Below are 15,929 nucleotides of genomic sequence, written 5' to 3'. Positions count from 1 at the left end.
TATCCCTTGATTAGTTCTGCAGAACAAATACATTTATTAAAAAAAAGGACATTAAGCATGTACGGCAAAAACAAGAGGTGACTTGCATAAAAAATATACCCAGCCCAAACATGAATGCACATGAGGGTATACATATATGTATATATAAATCTATATTTCTCACTGAATCAACATCAAGGACAACTCCATGTAGAGCAAATGTCTTCAGCATCCCACGTATTGCAAATTTAGGCAAAGCTGTCCCAACGGAACTGCTGGCAACATTGTTGCTGTCAGGAGATCGTATCACCACAGTTAGGCCTAACAAAGAAAACAGAATTTAAGAGACATTACTCTTTGGATGGAGTCACAAGTAACAAGTAAATTAGGTAAGAATATTTAAACAAAAGTAAATATGCTACAATAGCTACAAAAATCAAGAAGCAAGTATAACATTATATACAATTATAAAATTACTCTGTTAGCTGAATACTTTTTCTTAAATTTAACCATGGAATTTTGAGCAAGAGTTAATATCCTCTATGCTAGCCATCAGAATTTCTTGCCACATCTCAATTAAACCCAGATAGCAAATAGCAAATGTAAAACATGTAAGATTATTCAATTAAAAAAAAATCTGACTGCAATTTAGAACACAAAGCTGATGTTTCTGCCCAGCATTAGAACATGAAACTTCATGCCATGCAATCTCAAACTTCAATTAACTAAATTCATTATGTTGAAAGCATGTGAAAATGTCTGATAGGTAGAATTTTAAGGACAATCCCAATACAATGGATTATAACTTATAAAATAAACTTGCATTTTTAAGTGAACATACATTTCAGTACATTCATTCATTATTCATGGTACACCAGTTGTTTAATGGAGCAATAGAAATTATAATAATTATGAAATGTGTTCCAAAACAGTTATTCTTATACATTTATATCAGTTATGATACTTTCTAAAAAAACAAAGGATTAAGAACAAGCATTTGCAATGCAATAGGTTTCGCAGTTACACAAGTTTGAGCTATTGACTTTGCAAATAATGATGCCTTTTATTTTTCTTTTTGTTTTAAAAACATAAATAAAAGGCATTGTTATTTACAATGCCAATAGCTGAAACTTGTGGAACTGCGAGACCTATTGCATTGCAAATGGTTGTTATCAATGTATATAATCGGACATTGGCTTGGACATAGGGAAAAAAGAAGATTCCGGGGTGAGATGGAAATAAATGTGTGGAGGGCGTTGACTCAACCATGGCCCACTACATCGGACTTATTTTGCGTCGGAATAACTTAAATCAGAAAGAGTAGTCAACTGATCTGGGCAGACAGAGGTTTGAGCAGCGTTTCCTCCACGGTATAAACACCAGACATGAAAGGCTCAGCGAGCCTCTTTCAGACCAGGTGAAAGACGCACATTCTGTCTGGGGCTTCCTCTGGTTTCTTCTGATCCGTGTAGTTTATACTTGCCAACAATTTGGAACAAGAAAGTGGGAACTTTTGGAGAAAAAAATATCGGGGGAAAGGATTCACCATTGGCTTCTATTGAAGCTGGAGCTATTTCAGACGGGAGACAGCTAAAATCAATACATTTTTGACGTAAAAAATCGGGAGTCTCCTGCTGGTATTGAGTCTATTTGTATGTGTGGCAGTTGACAGTTTATTTATTTATTTTATTTTGAAGGTTTTATATAGCGCGAACCAGACTCTTGCGAGTATCAGAGCGCTTTACAAGACAAATATAAATATATACAGAGTATATTACGATATAGAGAAACACACAATAAGTATGTACTAGATACATCTAGAACAAGACAAGGCATTGCGTTGCTAGTGCACATTGGCAAATATAAGCGAAGAAAAGCAAGTGATAGGGTACAGTGCATTGAATAAAGAGTTCACATGGATTGAGCATATTGATAGTGCCAATGCAAAGTATGATGATACCAAACAAAGACTTTCAAAGAAGAACAATAAATCAATACTGCCCACTGCTGTGCAATCCATTGTGAAAGAGAAACACCCCCCACTCTACTCAGTTGTCTTTAATCTCACTAATAAACTATTACTACAAGTACCACAATGCAGCGTTAAGCCATGCCTGGGTGAACTGCTTACACTTACTAATTAATGGAGGATTCAGAGCATTACATCTCGTTGGTGCCACGTCCCATGCTGTTCGTGGCATGAAGCCAATTGTCGCAGAGAATAATTGGAACCGATTCATGTGAGTTTAAACTGGAACGCTTCATTCATGCGCCCGAATCACACAGAGCGACGTCCAGAATTCGGTTCAACTTTCACAGTGGAACGTTCCAGAACCAAAACATAGGGACGGGCAGAAGAGAACAGGACCGCATCATCTAGTATGCTTAATATAGATAATACAGCACCAGCAGTGGCACGTGTGGACATATACACACAGTGAACTTGTTTAGCTAATAGAAAGTGTCAAAGGTAAAAGTACGAATTTTTGCAGCCTGCTGTTGGCTAAATATCTGAGCTGGCGGTACAGCAGATGACACTGGACTGGTCTGGTTCGAAGCCCACAGTCCAACCCCGCACCTTCCTATCTTCCGGAGTTGCTTATGTTTGCACATCGCTCACAAATAAAGACCGCTTCTTTGTGTGTGTTTTCTGAAGGAGGTGTGTGTGTCTGTGTGTGCCCACACAGCGAGTAGAAGGGGTTGTGTTCATCCGAGAGATGGAACCCCCTCCTTTCCTCTTGGCTCCTCCTCCCGCGCTCCCTTACAGGGATGAACAAAGGCTTCCCGGGTTAGAGGGGTTTGAAGGCGCGCGCTGGGGTCGGAAAGAAAGAAGGGGCTTGTAGAGCGTCCACATCCCTTAGAATCTTCCCGAGCCCTCGATATGTGGCTGCCACAGTCTGCACCTTCAGAAAGCACGCTGTGTCACACCCCAGTGATGACTTCACAGGAAGGAAGGATGCGTCTGCTCTTTTGCACGTTCCGGGGTTTGGGGTCAGACGGGCGGAGGGTGACCACCTAAAGCAGGCCAGTCCAGGCGAGAAGAACACAAGCAGGTCGAGGGCGTATTTGAACACTTATTTATACAGCACTGAAATTACCTCGTATCCATGTGTCACAACAGACTTGAAAACCCAGGGGGGGGGGTTCCTGTATGTATGTGTGTGTGTGGGCGTGCGTGTATGTATGCGCGGCTGCGGGGGGTTCTCTATGTGTGTGTGTGTGTGTGCGCGTGTATGCGCGGCGGGGGGGATTCCATTCTCTATGTGTGTGCGTGCGTGTGTGTATGCGTGGCGGGTGGTTCTCTATGTGTGTGTGTGAGTGTATGCGCGGCGGCGGGGGGGGGGGTCTCTATGTGTGTGTGTGCGTGCTTCCAAGGAGCCATGGGAGACAGGAAGCGCGCGTGACCTGATCCGTTTACGCGCGCGTGCACATCACTTGTCTCCTGTCTCCCTTGACTCCTTGAAAGCAGAAACGATTACAATAGAGTTTCGCAGCGACGATCGCTTCGCAGTGCGAAACCTAAAAAGGTTTGTGTTTGCATCATACTGTACTCTGGGTCAGAAAAGATCAAATTTAACAATGACAATAACTGTTTGAACAAGATACAAAAATAATGCAATACCTTTTCGAACTTTATCAATTGTGAATTTATTTGCTTCATCCTTGATATCTTCAATAGTAGGTAGATACAAGTCTCTTGGGATGCCACCATTTTCTTCATAGAGGAATTCTACTGTTTGTCTCGCTATGTCGACCATTCCTGAAACGCATAAGATATTTAACTTTACTCATTGTTTACTTTCTGTAATTACAAATGTTTCTTGCAATTGTTTCGCTTGTGTTTGAAAACTATTAATTTATGAATTTTGAAAATGCCATATTTTGTTGTACGAGACTGTGTTAAATGCAAAGTGTCCCACAAGTGTAAACTCAATTATTTTGATGACAGTTATTCACATGTCTGTCAGGAGTTGAAACCAATATATATCAAAATACCTAGAAACTGTTTAGATGCAAATTGATTTTCCTGTATATTGAAAGCTATTTTGTGAATATATTCCTCTGCAGTTTTCTAGGTATGTGGTAATTTTCCAATGAAAAATATTGATATGCAGGTAAATAAAAATGTGGGAAATCTTAATAATCAAAGGAGTTTTACCGTAACAAATTACATCAGCAGGTACAGGTTGCATTGCCCAGAAGGAGAAATGCAGGATGTTTATCTGATATATTCACTAAATAGTAACTCGCGGCTGGTTTATCGTGGGGTCTGCCCCCGACCTTAACCTTGCCTTGTTACAGCCCCCAACAACTCGCACCACTCTTTTTCCACCTAACCCTGTAACCTGACAGATTTACACTTGATTCAAAACTATTACATTTGTGAGAAAAACGGAATGGACAAAGATTTATGGTTTTTTTTTGTTTTGCAAAACACATGCATACAAGGGAGGTTAGTGGCACTGGAGAAGATAGACAATGAGCAACCCAAAAAAGAGACCAAGATAAAAAACAAAACTGAACAGAAAGCAAAAAAGCTCATACAGAAGCACATAGGGTCCCCCTGGAGGATATACGTAGGTCTAATATAAAACAAAGATCTAAAACTGAGGCCCAACATGTGTTTATACATCTGCAAATCTGCCATTTACATCATTTGCACACCAAGATGATGTTCCTGCAGATGTTTTGTATACTTTATAAAAAATAAATGGCAACATTATAGTGCCTTTGTTTAGATACAGGACTGGAAAGTAGACCTTACATTTTGAAGCCTCTAAGAACAAGTTACTTACCTTCGGTAATGTCTATCTGGTAGAGACAATGTAGCCGCATATTCCTTACCTTACAATTATCCCCAGGCATCAGACTAGAACCTAGAAGGTTTCGTGAGCAGTACCCCTGAGTGATGGTAAGTGGCCTCGCTCGACTCTGAATGAAGTTGTTATCCACATCAAAAGTGATGTGTGCGGTGCCTATGTAGGTGGAACCCCAGCGGACTGATGCCAGTTTCTTTTCGTGACTTTCCACGCCAGGAGCACAGAGCCATAAAGAAACCTGACCACTGGACTGGAGAACTAGGGACCTGAAAGGGGAAACAGCCCTGTCTTTAGAAATGAGTTTGCAGAGCAGGGAGGATGGGTGAGTAGGTAGGGAATCTACAGCTACATGGAGCCTGGACCAAATAAGGCATTACAGAAGATAGGTAACTTGTTTATCTGATAAATATTTCTAGCTGCCTTACCTTAGATTAAATACCCAAGCAATACCTCCCTGGAGGTGGGTCTGTGAAACTGTTTCCCATTAGAAAGTCCTGCAGGATCCAACAAACAAAGTGTCCGTTCCGACGGACCTGACTGTCCAGGCAATACTGCTTCGTGAATGTGTGTAGAGAAGCTCACGTTGCTGCCTGGCAGGTATTCAGGGCTGGAACTCTGCGTGCTAACGCAGTGGTGACAGCCTAGGCAGAGCATGATTTATCAGGAGATGGTCCATTTCTGCACAGTCTTTCCTTTCTTTGCTAAGACAAACCCCACGAAGAGGTCATCCACCTGGAACTCAACTTAACTCCGGCAAATGCAGAACGACAACCGTATTTTTGGATCCAGCCGGTAAAGTTGCGCCTCTTACTTAAAGGGATGAGACGGAGTGTTAAATTATTCAGGGTGATGAACTGGCCTAAATTAAAAAGAGTGACAACTTTCAGCATAAAGCAAGCTCTGGTGCGAGGAACCAGCTTGTCTGGATAGATGTTCAAGTAAAGAGGCTTGGATGACAAAGCCTGAAGCTCACTGAGCCTCTGAGCAGATGTTATCGCCACTAGGAAGCCCATCTTGATGGTAAAGAGCCTGACAGGACAGTTGAGCAGTGGTTTAAAAGGAGAGCACATCAGAAATGCAAGGATGAGTCTGAGGTCCCACTCAGGTGTAATGAAGGGCAAAGGTGGAAACATACTACATACCTTTCAAAAACCTATTTACCACAGGGGATTGAACAAGGATGGCTGATCTGGCAACCACAGAAAGGCTGAAATGGAGGAAAGATAGCCCTCTAAGGTGCCCAAAGCAGAACCCTGCTGGGCAAGAGAAAAGATAAAGAGAAGGTCCTGGGAGAGGGCATCAGAAAGAAGACCAACCTGTTTCTCTGCACACCATGCCACAAACATGCCCCTAATGCAGGCATACACAGTCTTGGAAAAGGGGCGCCTGGCTGGCAAGATGACACTGAAAACTACAGCGCGGAAGATTGAAAGCTGTCAACTGTCCTGTTCAACCTCCACGCAAGAAGGCAGAGTGTTGACAGGTTTGGGAGGAGAACCCTCCCCTGCTGCTGTGACAGAAGAGAAGGGCACCTGATCAGAGGACCGATGGCCATGCTCAATAGCTTGGGATACCAAACTCTTCAAGCTCAGTCTGGAGCCACAAGGATGACTTTGGCCCGGTCGTTCCTGATCTTCTTGAGAACTCTGTGCGGGAGTGGTATTGGCAGAAAGGGGTACAGGAGGCCTAAGCGCCACTCAAGACGAAAAGCATCTCAGAGCGAGTGCCGCCTTGGAAACTCCAGCAAACAAAACCGCTGAAATTGTTCGTTCTCGGCAGTGGCGACAGATCTAACCAAGACTCTCCACATAGCTGAAAGAGACCTTGCACCACCTCCGGATGGAGATGCCACTTGTTATCTGCTAGGCGTCTTCATCTGTGTTCCTCCGCCCTAGCATTCAGAGAGCCACCCAGGTGCTGAATCACCAGGGGTATGCCCTGTTGTTCCAGCCATGTCCAGAGATGCAGGGCCTCCTGACAAAGAGTCCATGACCCCACCTCGCCCTGTTTGTTGCAGTACCACGTGGCGGTGGTGTTGTACGTGAACACCTGTACCAGACTTCCCTTGATGGAGGTAGAAAGGTTTTCAATGCCAGTCAGATCAACCATAGCTCCAGTAGGTTGATGTGGAGTCTGGATTTCGCCGGAGATCTGGTTGGGAAGGGAGAGGGGTCGGCCTCTGACCCAATTGTGGTTCGTTAGCCTCCACTGCAGAGCTTTTGTAGTTCCCCATATGCTGTGCCCACTTGAACTTCAGGTCCCACTGAAGAGTCTGTATAAGCCAGCGGGCATGCGTCACAAGCAGGATACATGAGGCCATGAGGTCCAGCAGTCTGAGTCATTCTTACAAAAATCCAGGATAGAGGTTGAAACATCGGTATCAAAGTCTGAATATCCTGGTCTCACTGTTTAGGAGGATAGGCCCAAAACTGCACCGTGGCCAGAACCGCTCTGATGGAGAGTGGCTGAGAGGGAGTCAGGTGTAACTTTGGGACATTGATAGTGAACCCCAGAGACTGCAGGAGGTCCACCGTTGTCTGGAGGTGGGAGAAGACAGTCTGGGGCGAGCCCTCCTTCACCAGCCAATCAAGAAAGGGGCAGACTGGCACCCCTGATCTCTGCATATGAGCTGCAACCACAGCCATCACCTTAGTGAACACCTGAGGGGCACTGGTAACACGAAAAGGGAGCATGGATAACTGAAAGCACTTTTGGCCCACCATGAGCTGCAGGTAACACCTGTGGGCAGGCAGGACGGGAATGTGGATGTACGAGTCCAGCAAGTCCAATGTTACCATCCAATCTCCCGGGTCCAGGGCAGGACTTGAGCGAGAATGAGTACTTTGAATTTCTCCAGGAAGAAATTGAGAGGGTGCAGGTCTAGGATAGGACATAGGCCTCTGTCCTTTTTAGGAACCAGAATATAGTGGGAATAACAACCACAACCTACTTTCGGCATTGGCAATCTCCTATGACTCCTTTGGCCAAGAGAGCAGATGCTTCCTGTCAGAGAAAGAAGAGATGGTCCTCCGCCAGCCTGTTGCAAGAGGGTGGCATGAGTGGAGGAGAAGTCACAAAGGGGAATGAGTAGCCCTTTCGGGCAATCTGAAGAGCCCAACGGTATCATGTTATTGATCGCCAGGGAAGCAGATGATGCCGTATCCTGCCTCCCACTGGGTGACCATGATGGTAGGAGGGCAAACCTAAGGGGTTGGAGGGTGTGGCTGCTGGGGGCGTGGTGGACTGGCCCAACCTCTGGCTTCCCAATCCATGGGGTCTATGGGTACTGCGTCCTCAGCCACACAGAGTCTGAGAAGCTTGCATGCAGTGGTAGCTGGGCAGGTAAAGATGCACCTGGAAGCCCCTTCCACGGCCACAAAAGGTGGAATGAAGTTGGCGAAGGGCCATGGAAAGGCCAAAGGACCTAGCTGCAGCTCTGCTATCCTTAAAGCGCTCCAGCACGGTGGCCGCCTTGTCTCCTTAGGGACAGGAGCCACCAAAGGGCATGTCCATAAGAGACGCTTGGACATACTTAGAAAAGTCAGTTGTCCTCAGCTAGGTGTGGCACTGCTAGGCCACTGACAAAGAAACCGCTCAGCCTAATTAGTCGGTCGTGTCTAGCCCACATCATATCGTCTTTCATAGCTTGGGAGAGTATGGTCCGGGCCTCCTCCGGGACCACGGGAAGCACCTGCGCAACTAAATTTCAGTTCATGGGAATAATGGCCAAAAAGGCACATGGTGTTAATGGTCTGCAGTGTCAGGCTGGTGGAAGAAAACATTTTCTTAGCTAAGGAATCTAACCTCTTGGTTTCCCTATCTAGTGGAGTGGTAGAAATTGCAAACGGATTTCCAAGGGAGTTGGAAGCTTGTATCACCAAGCTCTCTGGGCTAGGGTGTTGCATGTGGAAATTGGGGGGCCCTGGTGCGGGGCGGGTGGCAGCAGGCAATCGTCCTGTTCACAGGACCCCCATATGCAGGGTTTGGACCAAGTCCAAGGAAGGGCAAGGTGGTATTAAAGGTGCCAGTCCGGATCCATCCGTGGATCCAAGGGGTGTGGAGTGTCGACACTGGGATCGATGCCAAATATGAGATGCGGGGGTCGCTCTGGCACCCGAAAACTCAGGGAGGTACAGAGCCAGCCCCAGCCCAAGCTCAACCACGTACCGAGGCCTCGAATGACGATGCTCCATCGCCTCATTGGTGGTCTTCGACAGACAGGGCGAAGTCGAAGACCTCTTCGCCGTCTTACTTTTCTTTCTCTTGTGGGACTTGCCTGAAGAGGACTCTAAATCTGACGAGGATCTTGAGCTCTACCGATCCTGGGACCTTCCTTTCGACCGGGTTCTAGACCCTCACAGTGGCACACGTCGAGCAGCAAGGAGCTTGAGGGAGCACTACCTTAAGGCCTTGGGGTGCATGGCACACCTGCCAATGTAGAAATGTACGTAGCTGTCGCGCTTGAAGCACTTGAAGCAAAAAAGGTCTGGGTCCATCACCGTCATCGGTTGGTGACAGGCACCACAGGGTTCGAAGCCGGCCTTCCTAGTTGACATACTGCCACGCCAGGAGAAGATCTCAAAAGTACGAGTTACTTACCTTCGGTAATGATGTATCTGGTAGAGATGATTCTAGCAGCAGATTCCTTCACGTGGAATTATCCCCAGGCATGAAACTGGATCCGGAAACGTTTTGCCACAGCATCCCTGCGCACCGGGTGCGGGGCGACATCACACGACTCCGCCCAGGCGTCGTCCGCATACGTGACGTCAGAGAGGTCACATAAACCTCACCCGGCGCGCCTACGTCAGTTTTCTTCAGAGAACTTTTCCACACCACAACGCGGAGCCACCAAACAAAAACTATGGGAGCGTGGGAACAGTGTGCGAAAGAGTATACAAAAAAGAACCCCATAAAGAGCAGTACAACACCGCAGTGTCCCTGGGCAGAGAGAGAGAGAGAGCAGAGCCCTGAGCAGCCACCCTGCCAATACATAGACAGCAATCCCCAACCTCACCCCCGGAGAAGGGAACCTGCATAAGTCAAGACACATGCAGCAGGCCTACAACCACACCCCAAACCAAGGAAGGGGCGACGGACCCAACAGGCAGGAACAACCAACCTCCAGCCACCACAGCCTAGAGGACATCCACCCCCCAAGAACAAGGGTAAGGCACGACCAGAGGGCCCCAACTCAGAGGCGGTAGAGGGGCCAGGCCCTTAGCAGCAAGAGGAAGGGAGAGACTGGAGGCAAACCTCCCCGACCTGGAGCAGCCATAGCAGTGGGGCATAGGAACACCAGAACCCCACTTTACCAGAACCAAGAGGAGGGAAGAACAGCCACCAGAGGGAGCCGCAGTAAGAGCAAAAGAAGGCACTCACAGAGGACATGGCCCCCACCGGGAGGCGAGTACCAAGGACCAGCCAAGGGGTCCACGCAAAACGGGGAGGAAGGGAAAGCCATGAACAAATCAGTGGCTAGAATCCTCTCTACCAGATACATCGTTACTGAAGGTAACACGTACATCTGATAGAGACTACTAGCCGCAGATTCCCTTAACATAGAATAGATCCCTAGCAATACCCACGGGGAAGGAGGGTCTGCGAAAGCACCCCACAAGTCTGGACAGGACAGAAGGCGCTGACAGGACAGACCTGTAGACCAGGGAGGTAACCTCGTCCCTACCAGGCAAGAGGACTCCCACAAGTCAAACACCAGCAGCCCCAGATGGGATGTAGGAGGAAGAAGGAAGAGTGGAGGCCCACCCACTCAGAACAGAGGAACCTAGGGCCAGGCCGGAGGGGCCGAAACACCTCACCTCACTGTCCCAAACAACGGCGCCGACTCGACCTCCGCCGAGGCAGCCGCCTGCGTGGAGGGACGAGAGGGAGCTAGGGAGTGACCGGAAGTTCTCCGCCAGCCTCGGCCCAGAATGTTGCGGAGGCGGTCCGGCGACCCATGTGGTGGTGCCAGGGACGACTCTACCTCCCACTCGCCCTCCGACGAGGCAGTCGCCCGCGGGGAGGAACGAGAAAGGCCCAGAGGGGACGCGGAGTCCCTACCCCACCTCGGCCCAAAGCATGACGAGGAGAGGTCACCGACCCATGCGGTGCTGCTCGAAGCAGACACGGGCGCCTGAACGGCGTCAGCTCAGCCTTGGACGAGGCCTTCGCCTGCCCACAGGGCCGAGCGGTGCTCGGGGATGCGACCCGAGCCCCGGCGACCTCCCGCGACACCACAGGGACTCCCGTGGGAGTTTGCAGCGAGGCAGAGGCGCGAAGGAGGGACACCAGAGGAGCCGCACCCCAACAGCACCACATCCTCCAAGCCTGGATACGAACCAGTCAGCGCCGGAGCCACCAGTGGTGCCACGGAGAGCCCTGCGCGAGGCGAGGGATCTGTCGGCGCCCCAGGAGGGGAAGGAGGAGGAGACGCCAGCGAGGCCTGCAAAGCCGCCGCCTATGTCTCCATTTGGGCTCTCGACGTCCCCCCACCGGGAAATGGTGGATAGGAGGACGACACGCGGGCCGCATCACCCACGGAGAGCCCACGCCCCCGGAAGGCCGAACACCAGCCCCCGAGACAAACTGCGACACTTACCCACTGGGGAGGACGCTCACATGACAACGGAAAAGGACGAGGACGAGAACCACGGCCGTATCTGAAGCCGTCTGCCGAAGTTGATTGAGGGGAGGAGGTCGACCTGGAGAGACGCGCCGATAGAAGTTTCATTCTGCGCTCCCACCGCAGCTTCAGCTGTTGACACGCCTCACAATCAGTGGTGCCGTGATCCTCCCCCAAACACCACATACAAATGAGATGAGGGTCTGTCGCCGACATAAGACGCCAAAACGACGTGTAAGTTATGAAGCCTGAAGGCATTTGCACACTATTCCACCAGATAGAGAACGATAGGTGAAGAGAAAAGGGTCCCAAACAGGCCCGCAGCAAGACCAGATCCACGTTGCACGCGGAAAAGGAAAAAACTGACGTAGGCGCGCCGTGTGGGGTTTATGTGACCTCACTGATGTCACGTACGCGGACGACGCCCGGGCGGAGTCTGGTGATGTCGCCCCGCCCCCGGCGTGCAGGAATGCTGTGGCAAAAAGTTTCCGGATCCAGTCTCAGACCTGGGGATAATTCTACGTGAAGGAATCTCCGGCTAGTAGTCTCTATCAGATAGGCCAGTCAAAAAATGACTGTGGGGTAGTCCTCTCTAGATCAGTACTGACTGGCAAAGAGAAGAAAATAACAGCAGGCAGGATTTACGCATATGAAGGCACTGCACACGTCTCATTCGGCACAGATGAAGCCACGCAGAGCTGAAAGAGGCCACCTACCGTCACACAGGGGTACTTCCTCATGAAAATTTTCAGATCCAGTCTGATGCTTGGGGAGAATTCGAAGGTAAGGAATCTGGGGCTACAAGTCTCTATCAGATATGGTAGTTTACATATCTTTCAGTGTCGCTGAGTTTGCTATGACAGGCCACTGTCCAAAACCAAGCAATATATACACTTGAGTAGGCACCTTCATTTTAGCAGGGCTGAGCCATAAAACAGAAGATTGTAAGAATGAGGCTTCAAATGGGACTCTAGCGTCCAAGTAAAAATGAAGGGGAAAATACATCCAAATGCATAATAAGAGAACAGACAAATCATTTGAAGGCCTGACATTGGAAGTGGCAAAGACTGACAATTATTTACCATGTCCTTTTGAATGCATGGAAAAGATCAAAAACTGTAACAAAAAGGACATTATCAAAGCACAGCACCTTCCTTCCTTTAACCCTGAAGTAAATTATGTGCTTATCTTTACAATTGTATGTCCTAGGAAAATTTTTAAGGACAAAGAATGTATTGCATTAACAGCTGAACAGAGACATGATAACAACAACCATTCTCAAACAAAAATCATTGTCTGTTTTTCCTTTAGCAGAGACTAAAAATAAGATGATCAATTGAATTTCAAGACTTTTTTTACCTCTGCAAAGGAAACGTACTATTGATGTTCATCTTGAATCCTTGGGCACAGTAAAGTCAAGACCCATGCTTTGTCCTAATTGTAATAGCACAGACAAGCTACAAATCTTGGCAAAGAGAGCTAACCAGAGGGAATCCTAGTGATTAATCAATTAATGATGACTTCCTACATAGTATGGGTATGTCAAGGCTTACTCTAATTTGCAACATTGACCTGAGAAGGCTAAATGACATGAAACACGTTCAGGGTTGCTTTTGCTCCTATTCAGATGTGGCTTGATATAGCAGTTCATGCTTAAAAGCCTTTAGGGTGGATCAAAGCTCATATGTATATGATTTGCCCTCTTCTGTAACACCACATATAGGATAACAAATTACGGAATGTAATGCTAATTCTCATGGTTAAGTAAAATGGCTTAAAAATGTATATCCATCAATTTTTGGATAGCTCACGTGAATCAGTAGAATGTCCTGAGACTAAGTGGAACATTGCTGAAAATCTATATATTTTTAGGTACAGTATTCGGATTATTTGTGAGAACTCTGTTGGAGATTTTGAATTTGGGGTTTGTCATTTCTGCTATTTTCTATAGCTAAGACCAGTAATTTTATTGCATCTTAATTTGGTATGGACCCCATATGTTTGCATTATTTACCTTACCAAAAAAACATTTCAGACCCAGTCAAAAGGGTCTTCAGATCATTACAGGTACAATAGCAACAAATATGCATTTTTGGAATACCATAAATTGAATACTTCAGTGAAACCCTTGGATGCATGATTAGAGAACACACAGTTGTATCCTCATTATATATTGTGCTTTCAGATGGATGCATGATTAGAGAACCTTAATTAAATATTGTGCTTTCATAAATAATTACAAAATATTAAGAGAAATAATAAAAAAGACACTCATACCAAGTTGCAATGCTCCCTTAATCTGGTCCAAACCAGACTTCCTTTCAGCTTCATTTCGAAAACGCCTCCTAATTGTTGGAAAAACTTTGGTCTCCCATGCTTTCACCAGCAGGGCATAGTGATCCTCCTAGAAAGAAACAACACAATCAGTCTGAACTTTAATTTCCAGAGCAGAGCAAAATAGGGGGGTACAAATAGCCTATACCGACAGAAGGCTTGGGTCTACTCTGGAGCATTTGCAAATTTATAATTATTTAATGATCGTCTATATGTCTTATACTAGCAATATTCATAATGCTTCATTTTAAGGTAATTTATATTCCTGATATTAGCCTTTAAAAAGTTCTAACAGAACTTTAAAATAAAATTGCTCTTCATCAGGTTAAAATTCATACACTAAAAAATGAAAAGATGTGTAAATGCTGTAGCATTGATTTATTGCCAAATGATTATACACAAGATCAATTAATTGTACTCCATAAATATTTTCAGATTCATAAACATTCTGCAAAGGTACTGGTGTTTGGCTTGTAGAACTGAAAGACAAAACTTGTATTTGAACAATGTTTAACAAGGATGAATTTATAACTTTCTAACCAGATAATCAATTATAGGAGAGGGCTGATATTTGACTGCCTGGAGGGTTGGATAGGTCAGGAACCTATTAGCTCTAATACAGAGAGAAACCGGCTGAAAATGTTTGCTTGCAGTTCTAATATGTTTTGTATACTACGCTGAATATTTTATTGTATTTTTCAATCTATTGCTGCAGCAAAAATGCAAATAATCACATTTGTACATCTCGAATTCCCCAGTTACAAAATTTACTGATTAAACAAATGAGCAAATCTTGTAATTTTGTTACTTTAACCCAGAGTTACCTGCAGCATGAGACTTCCATTCAAAGACTGATTAAAACAAAAAACTATGAATCCTAGGTGTCGTAATTACCTTCAAATAGTTTTGCAGATGAAATTTGGTGTGAAATACAAAGTGGTAACAAATACTGAAGAGCTTGGGCATGCATAAAATCACTCATGAACCTACAAAATCCTATTACACTGTTCAGCAACTGATAAAACGATAACCTGGAATTAAGTGGCCTTAAGATGAATCCAATCTCATCAAGGACACATATTATTTCAACCTGTGATTACACGAGGAACTATTAAACAATTCTTTACGCACAAGTCCAGATACAGAGTTTAGAGGTGGCGATGTAAGGAATCTGCCTACATATGCAGCAAATAGATAAACTCCAACCTAACCTAAATCCCAAACATGCCACTCCCCGGAATTAAACATCTTAGATTTCTTCCAGATCTGACCCTTTGTTGCAATATAGTTTATTCATGTTTCCCTGTCAGACACCCATAAGTTACAATTGGTGGTATCTTTACTTTAACATAAAGATGGGAAAATCATAAACTTGTCTTGTTGTATTCACTCAACTACATGGCTACAGGACACAACAATTAAGTTGCAGCTCTGTTAAGGTCTTTGAGCAGAACTGACGCCGTTTTTGGTCTCTTAATAGGCCTCCAGCACATAGAGTCAGAATAAAAAAAGAGGGAAGTGGCATAGGGGCATTTGCGCAGATTTTCTGATTGTTTAGTAATCATAGGGAAAACAGAACTAGCAAGAGGAATGAAGGTTCTTAATCATTTGTATCTTCATAGGTTCAACTATACTATAAACTCATACTCATATACCGGAATCAGAATGTTTAGCTTAGGATGGTAGAAAACTGGCTAAGCATTTGATCAAATTTTCAGCAAATACTGAGCATCAGCCATCATGGAAGTTATAAATGGACAGATTTGATTTATTTAGCTAACAGACTTCTGAGGTTCTATAGCTTAGCACAAAGCCACACCTTAAGCTTTTTGCTAGGAGATGTAGTAGATAAGAACGGTTAGAAGGAGAAAAGCAATTGTCAACAGTATTAGATAGCAAGAAACATACTTTCTTTTTTTTTAGGGGAAACTGTATTTAAGGATGTGTTGAACACTGTGATTCTCGCAGCTACTTAGATCCCAAAAAATGTGTTTTAATTTAGAGCACCTATGATAATAAAAGACAAACTAGGTCTAGACCTTTTAATGATGGGAGAGATTATAACTTGAAAGGAGACTTCTGATCAGTGTTAACTGCTTGGGTTCAAAAGTTACTAGTGGTTGGTCAGTCTCAAAATTAGGCAGCCTTGAGTTGCAGGATGACCAATAAGG

The 15,929-nt window shown here is 45.6% G+C and overlaps 1 protein-coding gene across 4 annotated transcripts in view; it reads right to left on the bottom strand.

Moving 5' to 3' along the window:
- The window catches only part of HECTD4 (HECT domain E3 ubiquitin protein ligase 4), a 2,216,728-nt gene that overhangs the window by 904,258 nt on the left and 1,296,541 nt on the right, over nucleotides 1-15,929 (bottom strand). For all 4 annotated transcript variants that reach the window (XM_078667422.1, XM_078667425.1, XM_078667423.1 and 1 more), the window contains exons 52-54: nucleotides 13,702-13,828; nucleotides 3,602-3,739; nucleotides 164-300 (exon numbers count right to left, since the gene is read on the bottom strand). In XM_078667422.1, coding sequence (XP_078523548.1) covers nucleotides 164-300; nucleotides 3,602-3,739; nucleotides 13,702-13,828 — 402 coding nt within the window. The remainder of the gene's footprint in view (nucleotides 1-163; nucleotides 301-3,601; nucleotides 3,740-13,701; nucleotides 13,829-15,929) is intronic.

The sequence above is a fragment of the Lissotriton helveticus genome, chromosome 11 (assembly GCF_964261635.1).
Source record: "Lissotriton helveticus chromosome 11, aLisHel1.1, whole genome shotgun sequence".
Classification (NCBI taxonomy): domain Eukaryota; kingdom Metazoa; phylum Chordata; class Amphibia; order Caudata; family Salamandridae; genus Lissotriton; species Lissotriton helveticus.
The sequence above is the reverse complement of the archived record's forward strand: the minus strand, read 5'-3'. Positions and strand labels throughout refer to the sequence as shown.